This window comes from Clupea harengus, chromosome 25 (assembly GCF_900700415.2).
Source record: "Clupea harengus chromosome 25, Ch_v2.0.2, whole genome shotgun sequence".
Lineage (NCBI taxonomy): Eukaryota > Metazoa > Chordata > Actinopteri > Clupeiformes > Clupeidae > Clupea > Clupea harengus.
The window spans coordinates 13,453,622-13,481,378 of NC_045176.1; the positions used below are offsets into that span (position 1 = coordinate 13,453,622).

A 27,757-nucleotide genomic window follows, 5' to 3' on the forward strand; every position below is an offset into this window, starting at 1 on the left:
ACATAAATCCACAGTTGAGAGCTGATTTGCTAAAGTGAAAACTAACACAAGTCTCTCTATGACCTCATCATAATGTATTCTAGTTGCCAGGAGTCCTTATGTGTTATAAATTATAATATGCAGCTAGTTCAAAATACATTTTAACCACCCATATGATGATGTGGTCCAGTCTGATCTGTGCTACACTCTCAGAGTGGTATGACAATCCAAATGGATATGAGAGAGTTATTCTCCATCTCGAATATTCCATAGTAATTCATGTAATCATGATATTGCTCATACTGTTTGTACTAGGACTGTTTGCTTTGATTTATTCCAACTCCATTGTTCCTATGGTGATGATAAGCTCACAGCTCGATATCTTCTAATTAAATACTGAAACAGTCCAGTTGGAGTCACTAATTAAATTAATTGAAAGCAGTAAAATAGTTCCTTGCCTTTTGTGATATGATCTAAAAATTACACCAGTGCAAATGATCCCCACTGACCCTCGTGGGAACACTTCCTGACTATCCTGTCAGTATTGAGGACAGTGATACATTATTTAAAAAAAAAAAGGTTCGGTAAAAGATCTTCAGTTGGAGTGCAAAGCAGTAGTAGTAGTAGGTTGCAACCCTGAGCATGGCAGAAACTGAGATATGTTGTTAGAATGTTCAGTATCATCCCAAGTAATCAGGATGGGTCACACAACGATACTGTTTTTACATTACAATCATACTCTCTCTCTCTCTCTCTCTCTCTCTCTCTCTCTCTCACACACACACACACACACACACACACACACACACACACACACACACACACACACACACACACACACACACACACACACACACACACAGAGGATGAAAGTTCCTTCAGTCAGGCACATTCATTGTCCAATCTCTCGGCCCACGGTTTCATGCAGTACCATGACTTGTACCTTTTAACAAGATGTAGGAGGAAAACAAGGAAAACAAAAGAAGCAGAAGGGTGACCAGACGTCTGTCTCAGACCTGAGGTTGGACACACGTGTCCTCTACACCATACTCAAACCCACCACGTCAGGAGTCAAGGGTCCAGATTTAACCGAAATCCATAAGTCCTCGTTTTTAGAGCTGCTGCTCTTGTTCCTCCTCTTGTCTGACCTGTGACCGTTCGTGCCGTCGCCACAGCAACAGTCGTGACGACAGCAGCAGCAGTGGCAGCACACCACCAGCGCGGTGAGGAACACCACCAACGGCAGCGCCAGCAACACCACCAGGCACACCGTGTTGTAGATGCCCTCGTCGTGCTTGGTGGTGGCCGTGGTCCAGAGGTCTGTGAAAAAGCCTAAAACTTCCTCCTGCATGGCAGCGCAAGCCCAGAGTCCCCTTCAGACCTCCACCCAGTTCATGCACAGATCCGGGTTCAGACCCGACCCGAGTCCTCCAGGCACCAAGCAGCTGCACCGAAGAGAAAGTGGCAGGAGATCTGATTAAATCCTATGAAAGGGGGGGTTTATTTTCCTATCAGGGAAGAACCTTAGTTTGGGTCTGATCTGGGCCCGATGCAGCTCTCAGGCTTGTGTTGACCTCTGGATTGGGTTAACTCCTCTGATGTGGCAGTGCATCCCATCTGAGGGGAAATCTCTCTCTGAGGCAGGAAGAGGGGTATGGAGGGGAACTGAGTGCAAAGGGGCTGGAAGATCTGATGCACACAATTACGCTTTCAATTCCACAAAAAGTGCCTCCCTTGCCCCTCCGAGGACCCAGTCTCCGGGGCTGACGACCAAAGCATGGTTTATGGAATGCGCTTCTTTGAAATCATGAGGTTGTCTTAGCCGATTCTGATCTTGCGCCTTGGGGCGGTCAGCAGGGCCTACAGGTTGAGGCTGGTCTGTTTACGCGGCGTGGATTCCTCTCTCACAGTCACTCTCGCTCTCTCTCCTCTCTCTCTCTGGAGAATCCAGCTCTATTTTAATCCTGTCCGATCTGAGTCACACAGATGTGATGGAATGGGGACATTTCTGTGGGATAGGAGAGAACGACAGAGGAGGGGAAGGATAGAAAAGAGAGAGAGGAGGTAGAGAGAGAGGGGAAAGGAGAGAGAGTGTGTGAGACAGAGGAGGGTCGAGAGAGAAATGAGTGCAGTGAACTAGTCATCAGATGTACATTTCACTCTTTAAAGTGTCTTATTTAGCCTTGTGCTCATTTATTTTTTTAAAGCATAGGCCTTCACTCTGTTCATGTGCTCTGCTAAGGAAGTCCCATCAGTCAAGACCAATATCACAATAATCTCAAAACACGAGAATCGTTGGATTTATACACACTAAAACACTCCACCATGAAGTATTTACAGAGTCATTTGAGCTGACCTGAGTTACATTTTTCATCTGTTTAGATTTGACAATGTGTCCTATATTCCATTGCACAAACAAGTTAAATTGAGCAGATTGTGGGGGAAAGGGCAAGGTTTTGTATAACCAAGCTCTTGTAACACCAACCAAAAACCTAGTTTTGTGAAAGTACAATGTATCGATGATCTTTACTCTTGTTATGCCTGTACTGTTGCGTTGTACTTAATGGTGAACTTACAATGTCACTGGCTAAGTGACATGAAGTACCCCAACCCCTAAGAACAGAAGCCGTAGACCAGAAAGAACAAGTACACCAAGTCTGTCCATGGGCTAATACGCAAATGAAGGTTTGCAAGAGCACAAAAGAAAGACACAGGAAGAGGAAATACGCTGAGGTAGTAATGAAATAATGATTTCTTCCCACGCATGGTAATGCTACATTATGTGCATCTGTGGGATTGACGTTTACATTCTGTTCTGACCTTTTAGTTCAAGTGTGAAATTGCTTTGGCCACAATCAACCGCACTACCTCAACCCTCATCACCTAACAGGAAGAGCCTTGCCGCAGCCGCGTGCTCTTTGGCATTTGTAACGCGCCCCATTTGCCGAGCTCAGTCTGAGAACGTTCCGGCAGGCTCCCAATTATCACAGTCTGCTAGTTGCCTCTGCTAACTCTCATACCTTCGTCTGCACTGCAGCGATATCAAACACAACCACAGCTTCATCCATAAGAGTGATTTGGATACCCATTGTTTCAAAATGAGGTGGGAAGTCGTTGGCCTTGTAAAATTATGAGTTGTATGTAATTTTAATTAAAGATAAATAATACATGAGCTTTTGGGTGTGGGTGTTTCATATCTGACAGAAACACAAAAGTAGAAGCGAGGAGAACATCTGCTCAATCATCTGTAAAAGACAGTAAATCGAACTTAGTTTCACTTCATCTTTTGAAGGGGCTTTGAAGAGCTTTCTCAAGGGAGTTTCTAGCAACAATTCTTTCCAAAGAGAATAATATTTCTGTAAGGTTTGTAAGGTTCTATTAATATCATAGTATTACATATAGACAGAGAAAACTTTCATTTTTCCTCTTTTACAGTTTGCACAGGGGTGAGAGTGGAGCTGTAAACAGGAAGAGTCTCTTGGCCTCAGACAAAGCCAGGATGAGGCCGAACCATTCTCTGATGGCATCAGTCTCATACTGCTATTTAAAGAACCTCAACCCCCATGCAACACTTCTAGAAAACTTACTGACTTGGGTCATAGTAGTTAAGACATTTTCTGAAGCTTCCTGCCCTGTATAAAAAAACTGTTATGTATTGACTAGTTCATTTAGTTTTAACAATATTTGTGTATGACAAAGGCAAGAAGTGTTTAGTTTAAGTACATGGCTTATGTGGAAAACAGTCTGCTACATTGTGATATGGCCTGAAAGCTTTAAAAGTGACTTGTAATGATGTTCTCAAGACACAAGAGAGGGCATTGTCTATTTTATCTTAAGTTTAAGGCCTACAGGCTACTTTGAGCTTGACTGAGGAAAAAGAGACCATCTATGTTGGTGACTTGTAATGATCTGTCAGTTTGTTTGAACTGATTCCACATTTAATTATACCTTTCCCATGCTTATAAACATCCGTTCTGTGCAGAGTTAATGTCCCATGTTTTATACTAATCTAGTTAATGTATGCGGGGAGGTGTTTTCCACTCAAATGTAGAGTATTTTCAGCTCTAGTACTCATTAATCCCTTTGTTGACTGTCAACAGATATTCCAGTTACTACAAATAACATAACCGCTCAATGTCAGCCAACTAACAACTGACACACACACACACACACACACACACACACACACACACACACACACACACACACACACACACACACACATAAAACAATATATGTAAAGGTAAGAATTACAACTGCAGTTCAACATCATTTCAAAAGTTATATTCATATGATATTATTTACCTTGCCCTCTACTTGAACATGTTTTAGCAAGTTCGTTTGCGGCTTACCAGTGTTTTTGTTTGCCCCCGCATGTCAATCCATGCAGGCATCCACTGACAGGACTGCTATCCACCTCTTCACCTGAGCGGTAAGTTAGTCACTGAGTCACTGAGTCACTGAGTTAGTCCTCTCTCCTCTCTGGCCATGCTTCTGAAAACAGCCCTCTGTCCGCTCCGCGCAACCACTGTGCCGAACACGCTGCATTCTTGTGGCTACTTTATAAACACAACTTCCCAGTGATGTCACAGGAAGGGGGGCAGGGTTTGGGTGTGTGACAGAGTGGTGTGAGTGTGCATGTATGAATGTGTGTGTGGAACAGAAAGAGAAAGACATAGAGTGTGTGCATTTGTGTTGTGTGTATGTGTGTGTGTGTGTGTGTGTGTGTGTGTGTGTGTGTGTGTGTGTGTGTGTGTGTGTGTGTGTGCGTGTGTGTGACCAATATGGGTGAGGGTGTATCACTAATAGCCTAGTGAAATGGTACAACTTTGTCCCTCAAAAACAAGATGAGTTTTCACAGTTTTCATGAAGGTCAGAAGGAGAGCAATCATTACCAATGCTTCAGGTGAAAGGCAGCCTTGGCCTCAGGACACAACATTTAATTAATCTTTTGGCCTATAGTCAAAGCGGCTGTGCTTTGTGTTTCTTACATGTTCCTTACATGCAGGGCTAAATCAATGGAGCGTTTCTGGCTGGACAGCATAACGATGGATCCACGCTGGGACACTCACATGTATTAAACATAAAGTCTATCAACAATGGCTTTTCCTATATATACTGTATGTATATACATACAAATAATTGTACTTAGCGTACCTTGGTTTGGAAATAGACAGTCCTTTGACAGTCCAAATCTTAGTGAATGTTCGAAAAACAGCCACGATTACTCATTCACCCTTTGTCAGACACCTTATTGTGATAGTCACTGATTTCAGTCTTGATAGAGCATGTGACTTATCCTGTGAGTCAGGCCTGTTGTGTCTTGGAACAAAGTCAACGTGATTGGTAGCCCTTTTGTTTAAGATTACTGTTAACACAGCTACATAACATCACCATACACCTAGCATGATATCTGAGGTAAAGAAATAATTTGTCTGGATCCTATGTTTGTTAGCTCTCATAAAGGTGCTTTTGTGAACTTGTTCTGGCTGTTATGTTTCAGACTGACATTATGCTGATGATGGGACATACAGTACTTTTAAGCTGTGAACAATCATTTCTACTGTTCTGTCATGTCAGCCTCATCCTGTCATAACAAGTGGTCATGGTTTGATACTCCTCTGTCTCTCAGCTGGTTTCTCTACCGCATCTTCTCACCCTAACAGGAAGTTTGCAGAAGCAGAAACGAAAGCTTTTTGGTTCATGCTGGAGATTACTGTGTGTCTGACAGCTCACTCTTTACCATCAAGGCAGGAGCATGTGGGGTGACAACTCTGAGGTCATGGTCAAAGAGATGGCATTGATAAAATAAAAAGAACTTACCTGAAAACAGAACATTAGCATTGGAATATTTGTATGGAAAATGAGGCAATTTGGGCACTGAAAAGATGTTTTGATGTCATATATGCGGGTTGACAGATGTGACATGGTCATCTGCAAACTGATAACCTTAAACTCAATTTAATTTCAATTCAATTTTATTTATATAGCGCCAGAACAATTGAGTTGTCTCAAGGCGCTTTACATGCAGAGCCCAGAGCCCCAGAGCTTGTGTTTTGCAAGCACAATGGCAACAGGGGCAAGGAAAAACTCCCTGTTAGTCAGGAACGAGATGCCACTTCGACCTCAGAAAATATAGATTATTGGGGTTGATTATGTTACTTCTGGTAGAAAAAAAGAGCTGCAATGACATTTTGTCATGGCCAATCTTTTAAATAAATATTTTTTTTTAAATGAGGGCCCTGTCAATCTAAAATCCTTTGCCCTAGAGTTTTACCCCAGAGTGGAAATGTGCCCTAAGTGAACGGGTTACTCTGGTGACTGGTGTTTGTGTTCTCCCCATAGCTTTCTATTGCTTGCTGAGTGTATTTGCGAGTATGTAGAGAGTATGCAGAGAGACATGGCTCTGATCTGAATTATGTATCGCCAGATTAAAAAAATAAATTGTTTTAGAGTGGCGTCTGTTTTCCGACAAGACACTGTTTGTCTATGTAATTTGCAACCAGCACATATGTAGTTTATGCTAGGCACTACGCTATAGCACAACGTTCAAGGCAAGATGATGAAATGTTCCCTGTATGCATATCACCAAATTTCATGTGAAATAACGTGGGAAAGACTGTTTCAGCTAAATCAACCTGAAAGTGTTTCAATGTTCTATTTTTCAGTATTTTTTTAATCAAAGCCGAAGTGTTTTAGCTCCATAGTGATTTGTAGCAAACACACAGTAATTACACAGATGTACACTGATAAGGGGTTGGAGTGTAGTTAGACTGATCTCAGAACAATAAGCATTAATGGTGAATCAGTGAAACTGAAAGACGGCAAAGACACACTGAATGATGAGCAAGCTTTTGTCCAAACAAAAAGCCATCCAATTCAATGGTACCCCTTCGGTCACCAACACTAATGACAGCATTTGATGTTGTTACTTCCTTGGCCCTCTTTTCTTTTATGTGGTGGCATTTACCTGATATATGGAAGGGTCTTTCTTTGCTAGCTGTCTTTGAAACAAAAAGATCTGTCTCCAGCTTGTTCAGATGGAACAGCATCTAGTCTGCTGTCTAATAGCAGTTTCTCAGTCTGATACCTGAGTTCCATCATATTTATCAAGTGAAAAGCACAATACTACACATTGATAGACGAATGATAGACGTGCCTTTCCATTGATTTATTTTCTTTCTTACTGAACACCATCCAAACTGATGATCACTCCTCAGTTTGCACCCTTTCTGTTCCTCTGTAAGCCATTGTGTAAGACCTGTGCCAGTTCTCCATTTTTGTGTGTGTGTGTGTGTGTGTGTGTCTGACTTTCAGCGAAAAGTTGATCGGGTGGCTGTGTGTGAGAGGCCAAATATAGTCCAGACCTCTCGTTGCTAACCAGTTGCAAAAGCAAAGGAGACTGTGAGTCACTGTAATAAAATGTATCAGCTCAGCGCTATGAAAACAAGGAGGGACTCAAGACAGCCCTGTGTGTACATGGCAAGGGTTCTGCCCTATATGGTGGTGCCCCGACCCTATTTCCATTTAGCTTTTTGTAGGAGATTGATCATAAACCAAGACAGACATAGAAACCTTTTACTTACTTTGGCTTGTCATTAATACAATGCATTTATATATAAGCGATAGGCTCTGTCTTTTCAAATGTTTTAAGAGGTGGAAAAATACTGAGTTTGACATGTCATTTCACATGCCTATTGCAGCATGTATTACTTAGTGACTATGATTAGGTGTGTTGTTGAAAACATCACCCGTTCAAAAGTGCTTCATGTTACAGTTCCTGATTTTGTAATCTGTCCTCCTACGTCCACCACCCACCCAACATCCATCAGTAGCTAATCTTGATGAAGGCTGCTCCTAATCTTAGTCAGTAAGCTTAGCTACAGTTTCTTGGAATGAGATGTTGAAATGGTAACATTTCTCTTTAGGATAGAGGTAAGTTAATGACAATTAACATGATTCAATATTCATTACCATTGATACTGGCTGATTTGAACTGGTGCGGTGCTTTTGCCAACTTCGTTGTCAAGTTGACATAACACCTCAGTCAAGTGCCATCTGATTTTGTCGACTTGAGATTATACTTTCACATAGTCCTAAACTAAAATGTTACCACTGGCATCTTAATGATATAGTAATTAATTGAAATTGACACAACAACATGAATGCAATGATACAAGGTGTTATTATCAGGTTAAATGTAGAGACTTGGGATATTTGCATGCAGCACTACAGAAAGAGAAGTGTGACCTCGCCTATAAGATAAGATCAAACAGACACTGCAGCCTTAATGTTTCTTTATATTGACACTCTCTTCTCACAAAAGTGATGTTGACCTAAATAATACAAAAAAAAAACAGAAATGTGCTGTAAGTTTGATCATAAAAGTCTGAGCTACAGGAAAGGGAAGCTGACACAGCCAAGGCTTCTCCTGCTCAGTGCATTTATAATAAACCTGTCTCATGCTCAATTCATTTGAGAAGCCTCACTAACTTTATTTCTTTTCTAAATGAGTCATTCTTTAATATTGTGCCCATATTTCAAGTCCCAGTCACTAGTCAAGGTCATTAATTAAACACGACAGGTACTTACCCTTCATGAAACACTGCTTTTCAAAAATCGCAACCATTTAATTATCGCCCGTGTACCGTTCAAAGCAGAATGAGACAGCGGTCATGTGCCATTTATTAAATGTTTTAAAGAAACCTCATTTGTCATTTTGGTGTTTTTGCTACCATTGTAACCTCAGATTTCCCCTTTATAGTCAAGACTAGCCCTGCATATATGTAGATGAATGTGTCGACCAAATGACGGAAACTGTAATGCTGCATCAGAACAAAATGCTATGAGTCAATTTATATTTCATGACCAACAACATATTCATAGTCAGAATAATGTTCACTCCTGGGTGAAACATGAAAGGGAATAGTGAAAGTATGGATGGGCACTAGAGACTGCAGAAACATGCCTTTTTTTTTATTAAACTATGTCCATAACATTTCATATTGAATGCCCATTTAATCTTACTGCCTGTTTTGAGAACATGCCAAACTTAAGCAGAATACCAATCCATGTGTCGCCACTCACTTGACATGAGATTATTGCTTTGTTGCTTCACTTACATTAGTCTACAATTGCTTTGTGCTACATAAACCATTATCAGTGAATAGCATGAGCACTAATTCATTTCCCTGGTGACAGCCCTCCAGCAGACATAAAACCAAGCTGACTACCAGAGACAGAGAGAGAGAGAGAGAGAAAGGGACAGGGAGAGAGAGACAGAGAGAGAGAGAGAGAGAGAGAGAGAGAGAGGTTTTCATATGGGCAGTAAGATGCTTTGGATCCCATCCAAAGAGAACCAGAGAGCCAAAGATAATACGTCCCTTCAAAAGAAAAGGCCTCCTGGACCTAGAGTAACATGACTTACTTAAACAACAAGGTCTGTAGCCTTAAGAGACACTTTAGCAGATGATGTACTCGGTGCCACAGACCTGACAGAAAGGAACAAAAGCCCCACCGAGCCAACCAGTGAGCCCAAACACAGGAGCAGTGGCAAGGCTGCGTGCTGAAGCGCCTGAGAGCAGCTAGTGCATCACGGCTGAAGAGACTGAAAAGATCCACCGCTTTCACAGTGTGCCCCCCCCCCCCCCCCCGCCCCAGGGCTGTGCGATCGGGGGCGCATTCCTATTCTCCTGAGATGACCCGTACTGTGCCCTACAAAAAACATTCCTCAGTCACTGTGCCAAATGCAACACAGTCAAGCAGGGTTTAGAGAGGCACGGAACCAGAGTGGGCCTAGTGGCAGTTGATGCCTAGTGGCAGTGGCACATGAGGGAGAAGTAATAGGCAGCTTCTTGTCCTCATGTGAACAGCGTCGGAAAATAACATCAATCTGCATTGCAGTCACAAATACTACCCTAAGTATAGTTGAATAATTGCTTTAAAATATTGCTCTCTGATTTATCTCTGTCTTGGGCATATTGCTTTGCAAAGATAGCACTTGAAGAGAGCCATCAGGTGATAATCAGGTCTTTTATGTGTCAGTGGAGCCAGAAGAGTCCAGTCTGACGTCCATTATGTTATCTACGGCAGCCAAAAAAAAAAAAAATTGTCATCACAGTTACACAGATGATTGGAGTGACATTTGAAGCTTCCGTCACGTCATAACATTGACATGCCCATGCCATAAACATGTCATGACGGGTGTCCTATACTGTATCGTAATATACCGTATCATTTGTTGTCATGATGGTTGTGACAGTCCATTGATATGAAAGTGTGAGTGAGTTATCATTTCTTGGTGAATCAGGGCAGCTCTCACAATAAAGAGTCACATGATAAAAAGCTGTCTGGCGGTAGAGATAATCAGATCTATTGTAGCTATGTGTAGACATGACACATTCATCCCATTGAAAACATCTGTTCTGAGAACTGATGACAGTATTTAAAAGTTGTGACACGTTTATGACATGTTACTGTTAAACTTATGACCAGAGTGCCACCGTCAACTTGTTACTGGAATTATTTGCTGTACTTGATTAACCCAGGGATTTCATTGAAAACCAATTTACATGTGCTTTCCAACATATAGCTTTTAACAACTTTGTCACTCACTTCAGAATTTGTCTGAAAGACTTTCAAAATGTTTCAACATTACTCGGGCTGAGGTGGTGATGTTACATCTATGTCAATCTGTTCATTCAGTAAATTCGCCACACTACAGAAACCACAAAGCATCAAAGTAAAGCATGTCACTGTGACATTAGTGACATGCATTGTCCTATATTCGAGTTGAGTGCATGCATATCGAGCGCTCAGTGTATGTGTCTCAAGTGAAGTCTTACCTCAAATCGCCAGCAACTTCACGGGGTGGTGCGGTGCATTCTGACCAAATGGCCCTGCATGCTTCTTGTTTTATCCTGTCACCAAAGGTTGCAACAGTTCTTCCTCTATGTATTATGTTTTCTCTTCTCTGCCCCCTGTTTTTTTGTATGGCGTCTCTGGTGTTTGCGCTCTCATTAGCCAGTCCTCCCACAGGCAGCCGTGCTGCCTCCCATTCACGTGTCAGGGCTGATTAGTTCTGTGCGCCCAGTGGCTTGTAAAGAGTCGGGGGGTGGAAGAGTGGCGGGGCGGGGGGGGGGGGGGGGGGTGGGAGGTTGGGTTGGATGAGCTGGATGGGAGTTGGTGTGCCTTGCTGCCTCAGATCAAACTCCGCCCGACAGCCCGCACAGGGGAAGGGGGCTTACATCGGGAAAAGGTTCATCGTAAACTGTATTGGCATGTGTCGCGCTGAGCGTCTAAGACCCAGCCAGGGAGAATGTTTGTGTGATGCTTGTTACGCTCACGGGCCCCGGTGTATAAATATCCCAGCAATGGCTCTAATCTGCGGCTCAGCGTGTTATAAGAAGGACGCTGGGAGTGAGGACAGTAATGAGGGTTTAATGGAAGCACTGGGCTGTCAGTATGTGTGTGTGTGTGTGTGTGTGTGTGTGTGGGGGGGCTCCATGGCTTGAACCCGTGGGAACTTTACCCCTTGAACTTGTGTTGACCTTGGGCTACCTTCTGTGGTTTTACATCATAGTCAGTGTGGTTTGCCTCCAGCATTACTGAGACAAGCGAATCTTTTAAGGCTAGAGTATTCCAAGCCCTTCAGATCGGACCTATAGCACAGTGCTTTGCTTGATAGTTGCTGATTTTGTTGGGGCTGAAACATCCTCCCTGCATTGCTTAATAGCTTGCTCCAGCTCTCGAAAGAACATGTGTTATTTTTCTCAGACTGCAAGGTGTGAAGAGATATGACAGAGCCCCAAATAAAGCATTACAGTGTGAACTGACAAGCCTGAGACTGTGTTTTGAACCCATTGCAAAAAAAAAAGGAAAAAAATGGAAATTGGAATTAACAGGATCATTTGAAATGCATACACCTTAATGTGCCATGTACTCTTGCCTCATGGGATTATATGTTCGAGTTTTTGGACTCATTTTAGAGATCAAGAGAGAGAGAGAGAGAGAGAAAGAGAGAAAGAGAGAGACGGAGAGAGAGGGGGGAGGGAGGAAGAGAGGGAGAGAGACAGAAAGAGAGAGGGGGGGAGGAAGAGAGAGAGAGATAAAGAGAGAGAGAGAGAGAGAAAGAGAAAGAGAGTCAGAAAGTGGGAGGGAGAAAGAGAGAAAGAGAGAGAGAGAGATAAAGAGAGAGAGAGAGATAAAGAGAGAGACAGAAAGAGAGAGAAAGGGGGAGAGGGGGACTTATGAAGATATATGAAGGTTATAAATAAGATGCTGGGTGTGGGTGGGACGTGCTCATTTCCTGTGTTTGCTATCCACTGCTCTTATGAGTGTTGCTGTTCTACTCCATGATTGAAACCTAACCAGAGCTAAGATGGGCCTGAAATGGAGAAACAGAGAAAGAGGAAGAGATGGACTCATAAAACTTTCCCATACATTTACTGCAATGTCCTCAGACAAGTAAAAATGAAACTGAGAATCATGACACGAGAAGGGAGAATTGTTTTGGAATATTTTATTAATATGTAGAAAATGTATTAAAAAAGGAACTATACAGCACATTTATGCCAAACTAGAACTAATCTGATCCATAGCATTAATGTTCAAGGTTATCCAACAGAACTCTGTCACAGCAAAAGAGCCTCCCGAACCCCTTTTCACATTGTCAGCATCTTCATGGCATGCAATATTCATATCTCTGGGGATGCTGAGAACCATAGAGGTAAAAGAGGTAAAGGATTTCCACATTCATTCCAAAATTCTGTTCCAAACTGTGAATGTCTGTAATTGCAACATGTAGGCAAAAACAGTTTAGAGAACAAATTGGCAAACAGAAAGTAAAAAGGTTACAGCTGAGCAGCTACTGTGAGGGATGCGGGGCACGTGGATATCCAAGTGATCTGCCTGACACACATTTCAGACTGTTAGTATGATAAAGTGTGACTTGTGAATGGTTAAGGGGATGGGAAAGACAGCCAAGCGGGGAGGCTTGGAAATGCTTCTACCATATGCTGAGCAAATAAATAATGGAACGAAATCTGCAGTGTTCCTATATTTAAAGTGAAACAGAAAAAAAAGACGAAGAAAACAGGTCTCCAACTATCTTTGAGGACTCCTTTCAATCATTTTGGAACATTAAATGCCCAAGCACTACTAATCTAACTTTCCACCTGGAGTTATAAATACATTAACTGGTGCAGTATTGATTATCTTCTGTGCCTCCTCTCACTGTCCGCAACAATTTCAATTTGAATGATCTAATATGCCGTGTTAAGGCTTTATCACATATCCATGGGGGACTAAGTGCCAGGCCCGTGCCATCCATCTGAAGGCGGTCTGCGTTTGGCTGTGAGGAATGAAGACATCACAGACCAGCTTCCAACCTTATTAGTAGAGAGCTTGTCAGTAAACTAGTGCTCAGTGAACTGTGCCATCTAAATTCACAGAGGGACCCGAGCAACATATGGGGCCATTGTTGCAATTCCCCAGCATTGCCGAATGGGAGAGATGGCGAAAGACAGAAGGAGTGTGTGTGTGCGTGTGTGTGTGTGTGTGTGTGTGTGTGTGTGTGTGTGTGTGTGTGTGTGTGGGGGGGGTTATGGGGGGAGCGCTTCCCCGAATTCCATCTATCTAAATGACTCTCGAACAGGGCATAGCTGAACAAATGTCAGTCATTATACTGCAGAATCTGCATATATAAAATGAAAGCAGAACAACATTCAAACTTAAATGGGTCTAATTTTAAGACGGTTCACGTTCTGTATGTTTGCACGCATTACTGTTAATTATGGACTTCTCCCTTGCCTTTTTTATTTTCTGTGCATTATCTGTCACCTCTCTCTGCAACTGTGATTAAATACAGTTGCCTTTCCATTGAAAGCAAACACATGAACAAACAGGAAAACAAAATAAGGTCTGCAGGTCAGCACTTGAAAGAGGAAGTGTGTAGTTTCCTTAGACGTTAAAGCATGACTTGCATGGTTTCAGTTACATGATTGTTTGTTAGAAGATTATGAAATATATTCAGACTTTAAATAAAGTGGTTATCAGTAATGTAGACATATACATGTAGGTGTCAAATGCGAAATGTTATAGATCTTGAGGTAAAGTCACATTGTGTGAGTAAACATGAAATACATCACTTATCAGTAAGCACAAAGGGACATTGCATCTGTTACAGTCTTCCATCTACAATTCTCCATAAAGCCATATCTCCATCTCCTGTACAAACTACATTGAGGCAAAGGCAATCTACTGAGTAAATACACATTCTAGTCTAGCTTTTAAAATAAGAACTCGTTCGAGGGATAGCCACTCCTGTCAGAGGTCGCTCTGAGGCTGCCTGTCACGTGTCACTTCCTATCTGGTCAATTTGTTCCAGAGAAGAAAACAAACCACTTTCCTTCTGCAGACATTATCATGACACATTTTCGCAGTTGCGCTGGTGACAATTAATCATACCGTTGGCATGCAAACAGTTTGCGCCTTGTGCGACTGACTCCGCATAAGTCAGGGCGGTTAGAGTGGTGCTCGAGACGTGTCAAAGCTTCAAAGTGCTTGCTTCTGCCTTAGTCTTCTTCTAAACAAACAGGAAACGACGCTACAAGACCGATTCAACTCTTCCCGGTGCTCCCAATGACTTTTAGCACATGGAAATAATCTAAAAGACACACTGGAGCTTGGAGTTACTGACACACTGGAACTTGGAGTTACTGACACACTTGAACATGGAGTTACTGACCATTTCAAGTTGAAAGGAATATGAACATTAAACCACGTAAAGGCATGGGTAGGATGCAAACTTGCAGTTGGTGTTTGTAGGGACACCTTACTCTCTATAAGCCTTGCTTTTCAAATATGTTGAAATGGATACGGATACAGAAGAGGGCTTGTGTTGTTTCGGACAGATTTCTTGGTGGTCAATAACAATAACCTATTGCAATCTATGGTATATCCAGTAAACGCACAAAAAAAGTGGAGTAACAAAGCACCTTTCGGAAATAATAAATAAAGCACAAAATACCATTTACTGAACAACTGACATGTATAACTATGATGTGGTTAGGGTCTGAATGTAGATGGTCAAAGTATAAATGAATATTTTATGGGCATTATACGATTACTTTGATAAGGGTCATTCATAGGTGTATTTATTTGAAATAATCCAAAGAAATCTGTTACATTTTAGCCAATAAAATGTCGAGTGAGTGACACTTTTGTCAAAGTTTTTGTACATTGCTCTAATGCACATCTTTGGCTCTTCTGTAAGCAACAAAAGAGAAATGGGATCAAGAAGGAACCCTTTCCTTGCGCAATTAACATTTTCTCACATTACCCTTAAGGACTGTATACATTTCTCATTTTACCAATTCAGGGTTTTACAGTTGTGTAATTACATAATACAAACTAAGAGTTATAAATAATAAAGCAAAACTGGGCCTACAAAGTCATTTCCCATTCATAATGAATGCAAATCTACAATGGCTGGTCAGAGGGCATTCAATTCAAACAATGGTCACTAATTTGACTAAAAGAAGACTAAGCTTTGTGTTGTGATCACATGTATTCAGTTACAATATCAGTTATAAAAATAGAGGCATCTTAAGGGCATTATGTTTTTTTTTGTTTGTTTTGTTAAAGTCTCTTTTTCTCTCAAACAGGAAAAAAATAACAGCTTCTCTGATTTTTCTTGCTTATGATGTTGCTAGAATGTATATATATATATATATATATATATATATAGATAGATAGATTTATTTTTCTTGAGGGCATTTGTGGTGTGTGAGTAGCACCTCTGATGCCCTCACATCTCCCCAATAGCACTACCTGTTTTACATCAAAGAAACGGCCTTAAGACTACAGCTCTCCTAGGGACGGTGGTGTCTTCTTTTCATCGTTTGTAGATTAATGCCGTAGCTTTACCTATCCTTCTCCCAGCCTGTGTACAAATAGGGACAGCCAGCAAGACGAGGGGCAGGGGTTAGGGGATAAGGGTATGGGGGATTATAAAGGGGTGGACCGCCTTCGCTTTCCACTTATGCTTCGGTAGTTAAATGGCCGCATCTTCATCTCGACGAAAGGGATGGAGAACTCATGTCCTTTCCAGTGGTACCAGTTAATACCCTGCAAGGAACAGAATGGGCAATCAGACATGGAATGAACAGGGTCAGTTTGAACAGTTTGAAATGATAGACACAGATTATGAATATAATCTTAACCATCTGAATATTTCATAAAGGGTGGCTACTCTCCGTTAAGATCCCCTTAAGACACAAGTTACTGCAATGAGGCTTGCTGAGAGAAACTAAGTTGAAGAATTTTCCACAGAGCTCATTATTGTTATCCCCCAGACATTGATGTATGACTCTATTGACTTATGTTACATCACAGTGAGATTAAATGAATTCAGACTGAGAGAGAGAGAGAGAGAGAGAGAGAGAGAGAGATCATCTGATTCTGGGACCGAAAGAGAGAGAGAGAGAGATGCTCTGTCTTATTTATATTCATTCACACAGTGCAGATCTCATCGTGTCAAAATTAGATCTGCTCAGTATTTCATTATGCATTAGCTCACAGCACTTTCCCTGACACGCTTGAACTCACTGTTGAATCACTGACGAAATCTGCTCAATTTCTACGAACATGACCACAGCACAAATCACACACAAGTGACAAGTGGCATTGCCCAGGTGTGGAGCATTAAGGATAACATTGCTTTTGAGAAGAGAGGTGTGAGAATATACCAGCCACACCCATAACACAAAACCCATAAAGCTTACAGGAGGTGCCTTGTCTTTGCTGCGCTTTCCTCTTCCCGTTTTTTTCTGTATTTTGGCAGTTGACCTAACGCCTGCAGTGTGCACCCCGAGGAGCTAGCTGGGAAAGGTCTGTGCTCACCTGACTGTGTCTGGACTCCCCGTATTTGCCGTTGAGGTTGGCCCTGTGGCAGTTCTTGTACCACCAGGCCCCTTTGTAGGAGAGGGCACAGTTTGTCACGGCAATGTCATTGTCCCTGTCCTTAGTGGAGAAGGGTCGACCCTGGTGGTAGGTGAGAGAGTCCCCTGGAATCATAGAGACAAGTTGCTTTCAGACTTAGTTTCTCTAATCCAGTTTTTTTTCTCTCACAGTGGCTGTTTGATTAGTCATATATGGTTATATACCAAAATGTCTCCTTGACCATCAGCCTTAAAAAATCCCAGAGCTATGTCAAACATCCTTTATTTAGGAGCTGTGAGGGTAGCACAGTGGTAGTGCTGATCAAATAGACATTGCGTTACATAGCAATTCATTTTAAGTAAAAGTACAGGCATGCAGGCAAGAATCCAATCCAATCCAGACTGCCACTTCCATAAAGCTTTTTCAGCTGGACACACTCTCCCGTTACCTGCTGTGCCGTTGTACTCCCCTATCCTCAGTTTGTAGAGGCTCCTGGCGTCCCCGAGGACAAACTTATCGTAGGTGGCATACACGGACTCCTGCCCATCTTTCATGTCAATCCGCAGCTCGTAGCGTCCTTGAGAAGAAATCCTCTGAATGTTGTCCAAGCCTGGATTGGGGGGAAAAAAGAGACCCAACTCAGCTGTGTCCATGGAGACAAGCGATACCGCCTATCTCACACTTCAACAAGCACATCGGCTCTGCATCCCTGGCCATCCATGACACAAACTCTCATCCTCTGAATCCCCCCCAATGAAACATGTGCTGCGTGCTGATAAGAACATGCCATGAGATGTCAAGGCATTTTCCTGTCAGTCAGTCCATCTCTGGACAAGCAGTGACGATAAGAACCAAAACCCAGCAGATTACATCACATCCTCCCAAGATGTGACAAACTGGGCTATAAGAAGAAGAGAACCCTAATTTCTCTCTTTTTTTCCAGAAAAATAATTCTGTCATGTTCTAGATGTTCACTGATAAGTAGTGATGGGATTTAGGGAATTTTCCATATCTGTCAAGCAGATCTGCAATGCAGGGGATGGGCATAAACTTGCCCTCACTTCAAGGAACTGAGCTGTGGTGGTGTGACAGCGCATGAGATAGAAATCAACATTACAAAGCCAGGCCCATAGTGATGGGAGAGAAACGATAGCTGTAATAAGATTTGTAAAACACAGTGTGAAACCTCATTTACAGTGCAAAAGTGGACTATCACATAGCCTGAGACTGATACCACCGATTTCACATTGGCTTAATTATAAAGGATTAAAAACTGTATCGGGAGGCTGTGTTAATCACTTCAGTATTATACAGAATATCCTTTGGTATAATCTCCTATGATTATATGACCTACTCCTGAATTCAGAAGAAATGAGGGAGAAAATTAAAACACGATAATCATCTCAACCAGCAAACTTACTTGCAATGGACCATTGACTGTTTCCTTAAATTGACCATTATTTACACAGCAGCAGGTCACGGAGCTGGGGGAATGTATTGCATTATAATGATTTTCAACACTGAAGCACTTTGTGTTTACTGCTGCATATGGAAACAATATGACCTCCACTTTCAGAGGAATACCAATCATCTGCATCAGTTTGGCCTGATGTTATAGCAATGCGATGTGATAGCATTGTGATTTAAAGGCTTGAAACCTCTTGAGAAAAGGGTTAAGAGGAACTCAAAGAGGAGTCATATCTACACAGATTGCATCACTTGCTCTGAACCACACGCCGGCAGTGATGACGGTGCGTAGCGTGCTTAACCCTCCTATTATGTTCAAATTTTACCCACATCTATTATGCTTGGGGTCAATTTGACCCCAGCAATTTAAACCTCCAAAAAATTATTATAATTCTTTTTTTTTACCCAAGTTTTTGTGTCAGGTACTTTAGGTTTGTTTGTTGACTACCTAAATAGCCCTTAAAAATAAAACAATACCCCCACCCACCCTCTTTATACATCCAGAATACATGTTACACAACTATGGAGAAATATGCAGATCCCCATAAAATCTCACTGATTGACCTAAAATTGGAAAGAGATATCCTTCTGGTGTTTTTATGGCTTCATATTATTTCTAAGTACATATTGTTGCTATCTATAACATTTGGAGTAAAAAACTATTTCTTTTATCAAGAAAAGTAACAATGTGATGAAAAAAGTTGATATTTCTTGTATATTTTATACAATTAAAACAGCCTGGGGTCAAATTGACCCCAAACAACACCTATGCGTAAAGTATGTGTACAGGATGTTGAAAACATATCATCATGTTAATTTTGTCTTTACCCAGTTGTCCCCATTAAATTAGGAAAAGTCATTAAATATGAAGCAAAAAAAATGATGTCAAACATTTATTTAGAGACGTTAAACATTGAATGGGGTCAAATTGACCCCAAACATAATAGGAGGGTTAAGAGATTCATGTTTGATTTATCAATTGCAAGATTGGGGAGAGAAAATATTTGACTAGGAGAGCCAGGTCACGTTTGACTGGTACACTGAATGCTTGACAACATGGAGTGCTTTTTTCTGTGTGTCTCTAGCAAGATTGCTTTGTGCTCTGGATGAAGTGCTACTTGACAGACAGGCTTTTTTCTTTTTTTTTTTTTTTTTTTCTCTGTCCCAGTTTGTGAACTCTGGGACTTTGAGCTAGCTTATAAACAGTCTGCTGTTCAAATCCTGAATTCACGATTTCTCAAAAGCCATGATATTATTATATACACCCCCTTTATTTTAAGCAAGTTTAAGTTCGATTCTAGCCCTGGCCATGTATCCAATGTCTATCCATGCGCAAAGACAGAGTATGACTGCACAACACTAGTGAAGGATCATCGATCCTCCTGAGGATTCATAGTCTTCTGTCATTTCTTTCAAGTAGAAATAGGAAATAAACAAAAACATCCCATTGATGTTCACACTCTGATATCGAAGAGAATAAAATAAACAAAAAATAACCTAATGATATTCATTCATTCTTTTTATCACCAAGACAAAACAAAGCCCTTAAAACTGGGTCATGAAGATGGTGTTAATTTCTAATGAATGTGTTTGGAGGTTTGTAATGCACTTTGGGGGGACATATCCAAAGCGCAGAGGTGTAGGGAAGGGAGGAATTGTTTTGTATGAAATTGGATATTTCCCTCAAAACAATAAACACTTGAAGAAAATTGGATTTCAAAGCTGGACACACTTCATTACTGATAGGCATGGACCTATTGACACAAATTAATGGACAAACACACACACACACACACACACACACACAAATACACACACAGGTGCATGCGCACACACAAACACCCACACCCACACCCACACCCACACCCACACCCACACCCACACACACACACACACACACAAATACACACACAGGTGCATGCGCACACACAAACACCCACACCCACAAGCACACACACAAATATACAGACAGAGAGAGAGATAGAGATAGAGAGAAATAGAGATAGAGAGAGAAAGAGAGAGAGAGAGAGAGAGAGAGAAAGAGAGAGAGAGAGAGATAAAGAGAAATAGAGATAGAGAGAGAAAGAGAGAGAGAGAGAGAGAGAGAGAGAGAGAAAGAGAGAGAGAGAGAGAGAGGGAGAGAGAGAGAGAGAGAGAGAGAGTGGTATATGTAAGGAGAAGTGTGAAGCCTGCTGAATGTTAGATAAGGAGAGTGTGGGATACTGGGCACAGCTGTATAATGAGGGACCTCTGTTCATTTCAGAACCTGCCTCTGAGTCTGTCCCCAGTGCCCATGGCCTGAAATGACCATCGGGGAGTTTTTCTTCGAGAAGAGGACGTAGGAACTGAGATTCTGTGCTACCACATGACTGGATTTAGTATTTTGAACCTTTCTTCCCATCAAATTATTTAGGAAGCCATGTCAGCCTGGAAAGATATCTGCCCATGGTAGACATAGAGGACATACCAGACATACCACATCTCCACTAAACACATCCTCTCACCTAGCCAAAACTCGTCCTCCTGGTTGCCAAAACCGCTCCGGTAGTCACTCCATTTCCTAGAGAAATCAGTCAGGCCATTCTGGCGTCGCTGAAAGACCTGAAGTTCAACATCCACCAAAAAAGCTTGGTTAAACGATGCCATGCAACATTACAGAGATGACCAACCTAACATTGAAGGGTGTCATTCATATGAATGCAAAGCATTTCACTTATATTACTCATACTAATATGTACACTATTCCCTGATCCAAAACATTTGAACCAATTGCTCTTCTGAAATATCAAGTGGTGGTATGAAATGTAAGTGTGGGGTCACAAGTGCACCATGTATTATGTGAGCCACTTCAGTGCGGTGGGGGGAGCGGGGACTTACAAGCCAGCCCCCGCCATCGGTGGTCATGTCGCAGTAGACCTGCACCCCCTGGCTAGGGTCCCTGTTGATGTAGATGGTGTAGACGCCGCTCAGGGTTTCCCCATTCAGCAGGTGTTGGGCGCAGTTCTGCGGGGTGGCAAACAGACGGTTTCCTGTGGCAGGGCAGGAAGTGGTTAGAAGCTGCACTTGCATTTACTGGAAAGCTCAAGCATTCAGGCAACTCTGCAAGAAGCCGATGATTCAATTAATGTGTTGGTTAAGAGCCCATTGATTGGGCCCTGGTGTAGTTTGGAGGTACATGTATTTACATGGCGCTGTTTGCTTACACTGGGGGAGGAGTGTTTGTGGGTGAACATGACAAGAACAGCGGCTCTGAATTATGCATTGAAAACACTCCAGTGAACAATATCAAAAAGTAATGAGGACAAGAAAAACAAACAGCATCGTCTTTTAGGGGGAGTATAGCTACTTGACTCATGTGTTTACCATTCTCTTAAACTGAGAGGGAGATTAAGAAGCCTTACAAAGGCAAGTTTAAAATGAAATGAAATCTGAAATTCTGTGAACCAGTTAAATGCAGCTCGGGGAACTGGACTAACTGTATCTGGCTTTAGGGGTGGCTGTATAGCTACTAGGGTTAGGGTTTGAGTGAGGGTTAGCCCCCCCTGGCTCTCCGTACCTGTGGTGAAGGACATGGACACGACAGCGCTGGTCTCCAGGCCCCGTGCCGCCTGCAGGCGCACCGTGTACTCAGTAGTCTCGGCCAGGCCCTCCAGACGGATCCAAGTGTCCTCCGCATCCAGGATCAGCTCCTGAGAGCCAAGCAGGGGGAGACAAACGGCATCAGAAATTGGTGCCATCACTGATGTACCTCAGCAGGAGACTGAGTGCCTGCTGTTGCATGTATCAGACCAAAGCATAACCCAGAAAAAACTCTCTCAGAGACTTGTGACTGCAAAAAAAAACCCACTTACTAAAAATGCTTGCAAAACCCAAATCAGTCCCAAACACATCAGTACACTTCAAGTGCATTTGAAAGTAATTTCATGTTTCCCTTGGCTTTGCTCATTTGACTAGAATCAAAACATCAACCCCTGAACCTGGGCAAACAAACCTTATCATGACAGGGCACTGAACAACGTCAACCAGGATGATGAAGGAAATCTATTTTAGTCTTAAACTCTTGACAGCTCTGTTTCCCCTCGCTTATAATTTTTCCCCCCTTGCTTTCCTTCTTTTTTGACAAATACACTCTTGTCAAAATGATTTGTTATGAAAGCATCAAGCAGATCCTTTTTATATTTATATTCTTGTCTTTTTCTTCCCTTCTGTGAGGACCGAACAACAATCTGTTCCCTAAGTGAGCTGCGAGTGACAGCCGTGTAAGCCAATGGCTCTGAGCCCCACATAAAATATGAAAGGACAGGATGAAATATTCAGCCATTCAGACAATTCACACATTTTAAGAACTGTGTTCCTTGAATTATGCAGCAAAGCAGCCCTTGAATATAGTGAAAATGTCCGTCACTTTTTACAGGATAATGCGGGAGACTTCACTGAGGTGATTTATAAAGTGATGATGACTTAAGAGTTTGGCACTGAACTGCACTGAAGGGCAATGTTGAGTAAATGAAGCATCAGACACTTGGCATACGCTGTGAGCTTCACTGCTCTAGTCTTGGGTAAAGCTTGCAGGCTGTTAGCTCATGTGCTATAGCTGAGCTATCCATACAGCATACTGTCCATCACTGAACACTTCTTTAAATTTCAGTCCTGTCATTCTGGTTGTCATGGTTCTGCTGGAACCATAACCATACACTCTGATACATGTCCAAGTAGGTCCACCATCTGGAAATGGAAATCTGGAAATCTGCTAGTCTTGTGAAAATTCTGCCAGTCCATATGTTGACAACCGTCGACTTCTGAATGGGCGGATCAGTGCATAGGTTTAGGTTAAGAATCCATGGACCAGGCAGTTGCACTGTGCACCACTGACACCCACTGGACAAACACAAGCACTGCCCACGTGGCAGATGGCACTTGAACAGGCCTGGCACTGAGTTGCCGTAACTGAGCCAGATACACTCCATATGAGGGCTAGGACTATTTCAGAGTCACAAGCTACATAGGTAGGAATATGACATCATCCTAACCCTGCTTTTACTAATCCTGCCTATTTCATCCCACTATTCATGCAGCATGTGAGCTCAAAACAAATAATCACCGTATCATACGGTTCAATCATTACAGCACCAAAATAGACCCTATGGGATTGACCCTATGGGAATGCAGATGCAGACTGATTAGTTGAAACAGATATATGAAGTAAAACGTAAGGCGGAAGAGTGGAAGTGTTCTTGTCATTAAAAGGCAAATCCCATCTCAGATGACCTTGATAGTTCATTTGATTACATTTTATCTAGCCTACTTGAAAGAGTTTTATTAAAATGAAGCATAATTATGTAGCCAAATTATAAATATGTAAATGGTTTCTTCTCCAAGGCTAGGGAGGTGGAATATTGTTTTATAATACGCACATCAGACAGTTATACTTGGTCTACTGAAAAGAACTGTCCGAATGTACCATCTGCAAGTCTTGAAGCAATTTAATACATTAAAAGTGGCACTCATGCTCGCAATATGCAAAACCTAATTGATATTTGGCTTGCAGATATGAATTGGCTTGTTTAAATATGTATGAAGGAAAATTGTTCATTGTTATTGAACATTTCCGTAGCTCCTGGGTGCTCGAGATCTCCAGCGCAACAGAGATTTCCTCACAACACGCTCTCTAAACAAGAGGTATCGCTGAGTGATTTGCACTTGCCTTACGACTGCCATCAGCAGACTTGTACGTCAGCATGTAGTTGTCGATGTCTGCGATGGGCGGTTGCCAGGAGATGAGCGCGCTCCGGTGGTTGACCTCGCTGGCTGTCAGGTTCTGCGGGGCGTCCATGGCTGCGGGATCAGATGTCGGATGACAGTTACTTTGCGGCTCGACACATTACACACATCGCCCCCTCGTCAGCCTGATGGCCACAACCCCTTCACTGAACAAACCACAGTCTAATTCTGACATCGCACCTCCCTGGCCCTTCAAACCAGAAGCCCAGCCGCTGAGCGCTCTTGAGGGACAGCCATTAGCCGCATGTTAACACACCGATAACCTCTGGAAAGCCAGCTGAGACGTGTAAAGGTGTGGTGACGGCACCTCCCGCGGCTGGAAGAAAATGACACGCTGCGGTGTGGACACGGGAGCAGGTACCATTGCGAGAAGGCTTATCTGACAGACCGCCACTCTCCTGAGCACCTGGGAGGCTTTTTGTGCACCACACACTGATAGGCGGCGGGCTGTCGCTTCCATCCACAAGAATCTAATTTCAGATGGCAGTGATATAAACTCTTTTCCCCCTTATTCCATGCTCTTTTTATGGACTGTTTTGGGTTGCAATTTGTGCCAATGAGGCCATCTTGTTTCGCTGAGTTAATTGTGTGCCCAACCTGAGAAATCAGGCAGTAACAACAGGGGACTGAGTACAAAGTTACAACAACCTCCCACTCACTGGGCATACAATTAATGCAATAACATGTATTCATCTCTAGAAGAGCAGGTTTAAATAATTAATTAATTGGCACTGGTATACAAGGGCATAATCTGTTACTGCAGTATTTTCACCTTACGGAAAGCTTTCAACAGAGGTGCATAAAACACAAAAGCTATAGTATGCCAGGCAAGTATATCATTATTACTTTACATAATGATTTGCATTTAGATAGTTCACCTAGAATGATACTGTTGTCCAAATGAGAACAACCATCAGATTTCCCAGTTTTATCTTCTTTTTCCCTTGAGCTCCACAGTCACATCCAAGCCTGCCAAAAAGAATGTCACTCTCACATGAAAAGAGGGAGGCAATAGATAAAAGAATTACTGAAGATGTTTGTTTTTTTGGATGCTGCTGTCATTCATTGTGAGCCATGGAACCATTGTTCATTTTTATCAGAGCATAGCAGGACTTAGTAGAACGGTGTCGTTAGAGCATATCTGCTGTGTGATTAAATTGGCATTAAATTGCCAACAAAAGCGTTTGAAGTTGGGCGAACCCAAGCAGAAGCTATTAAGGGGACGGCATGTCAGGATTTTGTTGGAGGAAAGCTGACATGGGGGTGGCAAAGTCAATGGCCTGTGACTTTTCAAAGTGCAAATTAATTTCCTCTAAACAATGTAAACTAATGAAGTATTCATGGAGGCCGGGTTGATTAAGGACGAGGTCTAATGCCTTTGAAAGAACTTTCCAGTAAGTGCGAAAAACAATCCCATTCCCATTCCAAAGCAAGTGCAGAGAAAAATCTGATACAACAAAAAAAAGTATTGTTAGGCAGGTTCCTGGTGTGTGTGTGTAGCATCTGTGGAGGAAGCACCACCCCCCAGTAGCAGTGCTCTCCATGCTTCATTGCAGTGGAGATCTGGGTAACTGTACTGCGTCTGCTCCCACTGGGAAATCAATGTCTTGCTGACTGGGGCTTTTTTGTTTGGAAACTCTGAAAACAAAGTTGAACTCCCCCAACTCTGCTAAACTAGAACATTTCTGTTCCTTGTAGTCACATGGTAAAGGGGGACACGTACATACATCAAGCTGCTGCTCTATAGATGATGTAAAACCAGGCTGGAGGAATTGAGCAGCCATGTCTCTGCTTTATTTGCTAGATAGTGGAAATGAAGTTAGCCCGCAGTTCTCAAACCCACTCCTGGGCCTGTGACGGGGCACCTGAGTGACCCGCCACCTGTATGCTAGTGTTTGCATGAGCCAATTGCAGGCTAGTGTCTAGGCTATTTAAACTTGTCTTTTTCTTTGCTTCGGGAGAGAGTTGCCATGTTAATAGGACTTAAGTTCGACTGTTTATTTGCGTATTTGTAATGGGGCTATGATGCCCATTTTTTTTGTCTTTCAGAAAAGTTTCATTTATATTTATTTAGTATTGGTATTGTTTTTACTGCCTTATGGGCCTTATTTGGGTGTAATAAAAAAAAACATCTTTTCAACATCTATAACCTCCATTGAGTTTCCAACTTACTCAAAACGCCCAAGCTATTCCGACCTTTAACAGGGCCTTCCATCTGTCCTTGCTCCGCACCATTGCTAAGCTGAATACACCTGGTTTAGCCCGTCAAAAGCATCATGATCACACTAGGAGGGCCCCTGAGGTAAGGTCCTGCAGATTGTTCACATGTATTTGACTGTTCTCTCTGATGCTCCATCACGCTTGTAAGATGAACTGATGGTATATACTTACGGGTGGCGAAGTTGGAGATGACGGTGCCGCTAGTGAGAGGGCCCTTGGTGGCGTAGAGGGCCACTGAGTAGGTGGTGCTGGGGATGAGTTGGCTCAGCTGATACTCCTGCTTGTTTCCCTCCACCAGGAAGGTGTCGGCAGTCACTACAGGTAGAGGCACACAAGACAGATAGAGCTTTAAGTCTTATGATGAGCTTTCGCAAAGCCAAAATGTCAAAACATCATTAAGGACAATTAAACGATACCAGACACCCCGCTCGTGTCATGTTCTTGCTCCTTGCTCTTGACTCAACCACATGCACAGCACACTGATATTGTATAACATGTAACGTTACCGTGTACTGTATATTGTGAATACATTTTAGACACACAAGGGCATGGTGTACATAGTCTATGTAGGTCTGTAGTGTCCTTCTTTATTGGTTTCTTGTGATGGTGTGTACTTTATGTTAAGGCGGAGAGAGTCACAAGTATTTCATCATGTTTTTAATACACATGGCAATAAAGTTCAAGAGAAGTGAAACGCCTGCTTTCATGGCAACACAGTTTTTTTTTTTGGAGTGTCCTCTGTAAATGGTATGCTTGAGTTAGAAGTAAAAATGTTATGTACCCAGGATATATTTTCAACCGAATAACTCTTCTTAGTGTCGATCAAAACAGAAAACAACAAACAAACCAAACCACACAATTTGCTGTGATTAATCAATTTTTTTCTTCTTAAGACTGAAGCTTGTAATAAAGGATATTTAAATATAAAATCACAGAATGAATGTAGAATCAACACAAAGGAAGTATATTTAAATTCAAATACTATTCTTTAATAGCATCTTTTTAACTTTGAACACAGATTCTCTCCTGTGAAGTACAGATTTCCAATAAAACAATCAAGGCCATCAAAGTTGCCTGTCAGCTTAAAAGGCATATTATATGTGTAGGAAGGGATTTTTATTTTGAAACGAGGATTGCGATGAATATGCGGAGAAGCAGGGAAGAAGACAGGAGGACTTTTGTGGATGGAGATACTTTGGAGGAAGCTACCGACTAGGTCAGCCAGTCGATAGTCAGCCCGCTGGGTTAGTTGTAAGTTGAAGTGCTTTAATTGCATTGCATTCATTTTAATATTTTAAATATTTCAAAGTTATCGCAAAAAGTAACGCTTTAATTTGACAGCACTACAAAAGCATGCAAGTTTAGTGTT

At 42.2% G+C, this 27,757-nt stretch overlaps 2 protein-coding genes across 5 annotated transcripts in view; both read right to left on the bottom strand.

Annotated features, from left to right (window-relative positions):
• Positions 1–775: 775 nt before the first annotated feature.
• On the bottom strand, positions 776–11,089 carry LOC105898966 (uncharacterized protein KIAA0040). Of its 2 annotated transcripts, none has more exons than XM_031563179.2 (2): positions 10,824–11,089; positions 776–1,987 (listed from the first exon to the last, which is right to left on the bottom strand). In XM_031563179.2, the coding sequence occupies exon 2, from the start codon at positions 1,328–1,330 to the stop codon at positions 1,019–1,021; it is 312 nt and encodes a 103-aa protein (XP_031419039.1). In that variant the 5' UTR covers positions 1,331–1,987; positions 10,824–11,089; the 3' UTR covers positions 776–1,018. The 2 variants fall into 2 exon arrangements, with proteins under 2 accessions (XP_031419039.1, XP_031419038.1); XM_031563178.2 differs by lacking the exon at positions 10,824–11,089 and adding an exon at positions 4,332–4,617.
• A 1,395-nt stretch (positions 11,090–12,484) lies between these two features.
• The window catches only part of tnr (tenascin R (restrictin, janusin)), a 101,390-nt gene continuing 86,117 nt past the window's right edge, over positions 12,485–27,757 (bottom strand). For all 3 annotated transcript variants that reach the window (XM_012825734.3, XM_031563315.2, XM_031563314.2), the window contains 8 exons: positions 26,560–26,703; positions 24,092–24,222; positions 21,944–22,076; positions 21,265–21,416; positions 20,892–20,988; positions 17,369–17,530; positions 16,882–17,045; positions 12,485–16,107 (listed from right to left, as the gene is read on the bottom strand). In XM_012825734.3, coding sequence (XP_012681188.2) covers positions 15,988–16,107; positions 16,882–17,045; positions 17,369–17,530; positions 20,892–20,988; positions 21,265–21,416; positions 21,944–22,076; positions 24,092–24,222; positions 26,560–26,703 — 1,103 coding nt within the window. In that variant the 3' untranslated portion in view covers positions 12,485–15,987. The remainder of the gene's footprint in view (positions 16,108–16,881; positions 17,046–17,368; positions 17,531–20,891; positions 20,989–21,264; positions 21,417–21,943; positions 22,077–24,091; positions 24,223–26,559; positions 26,704–27,757) is intronic.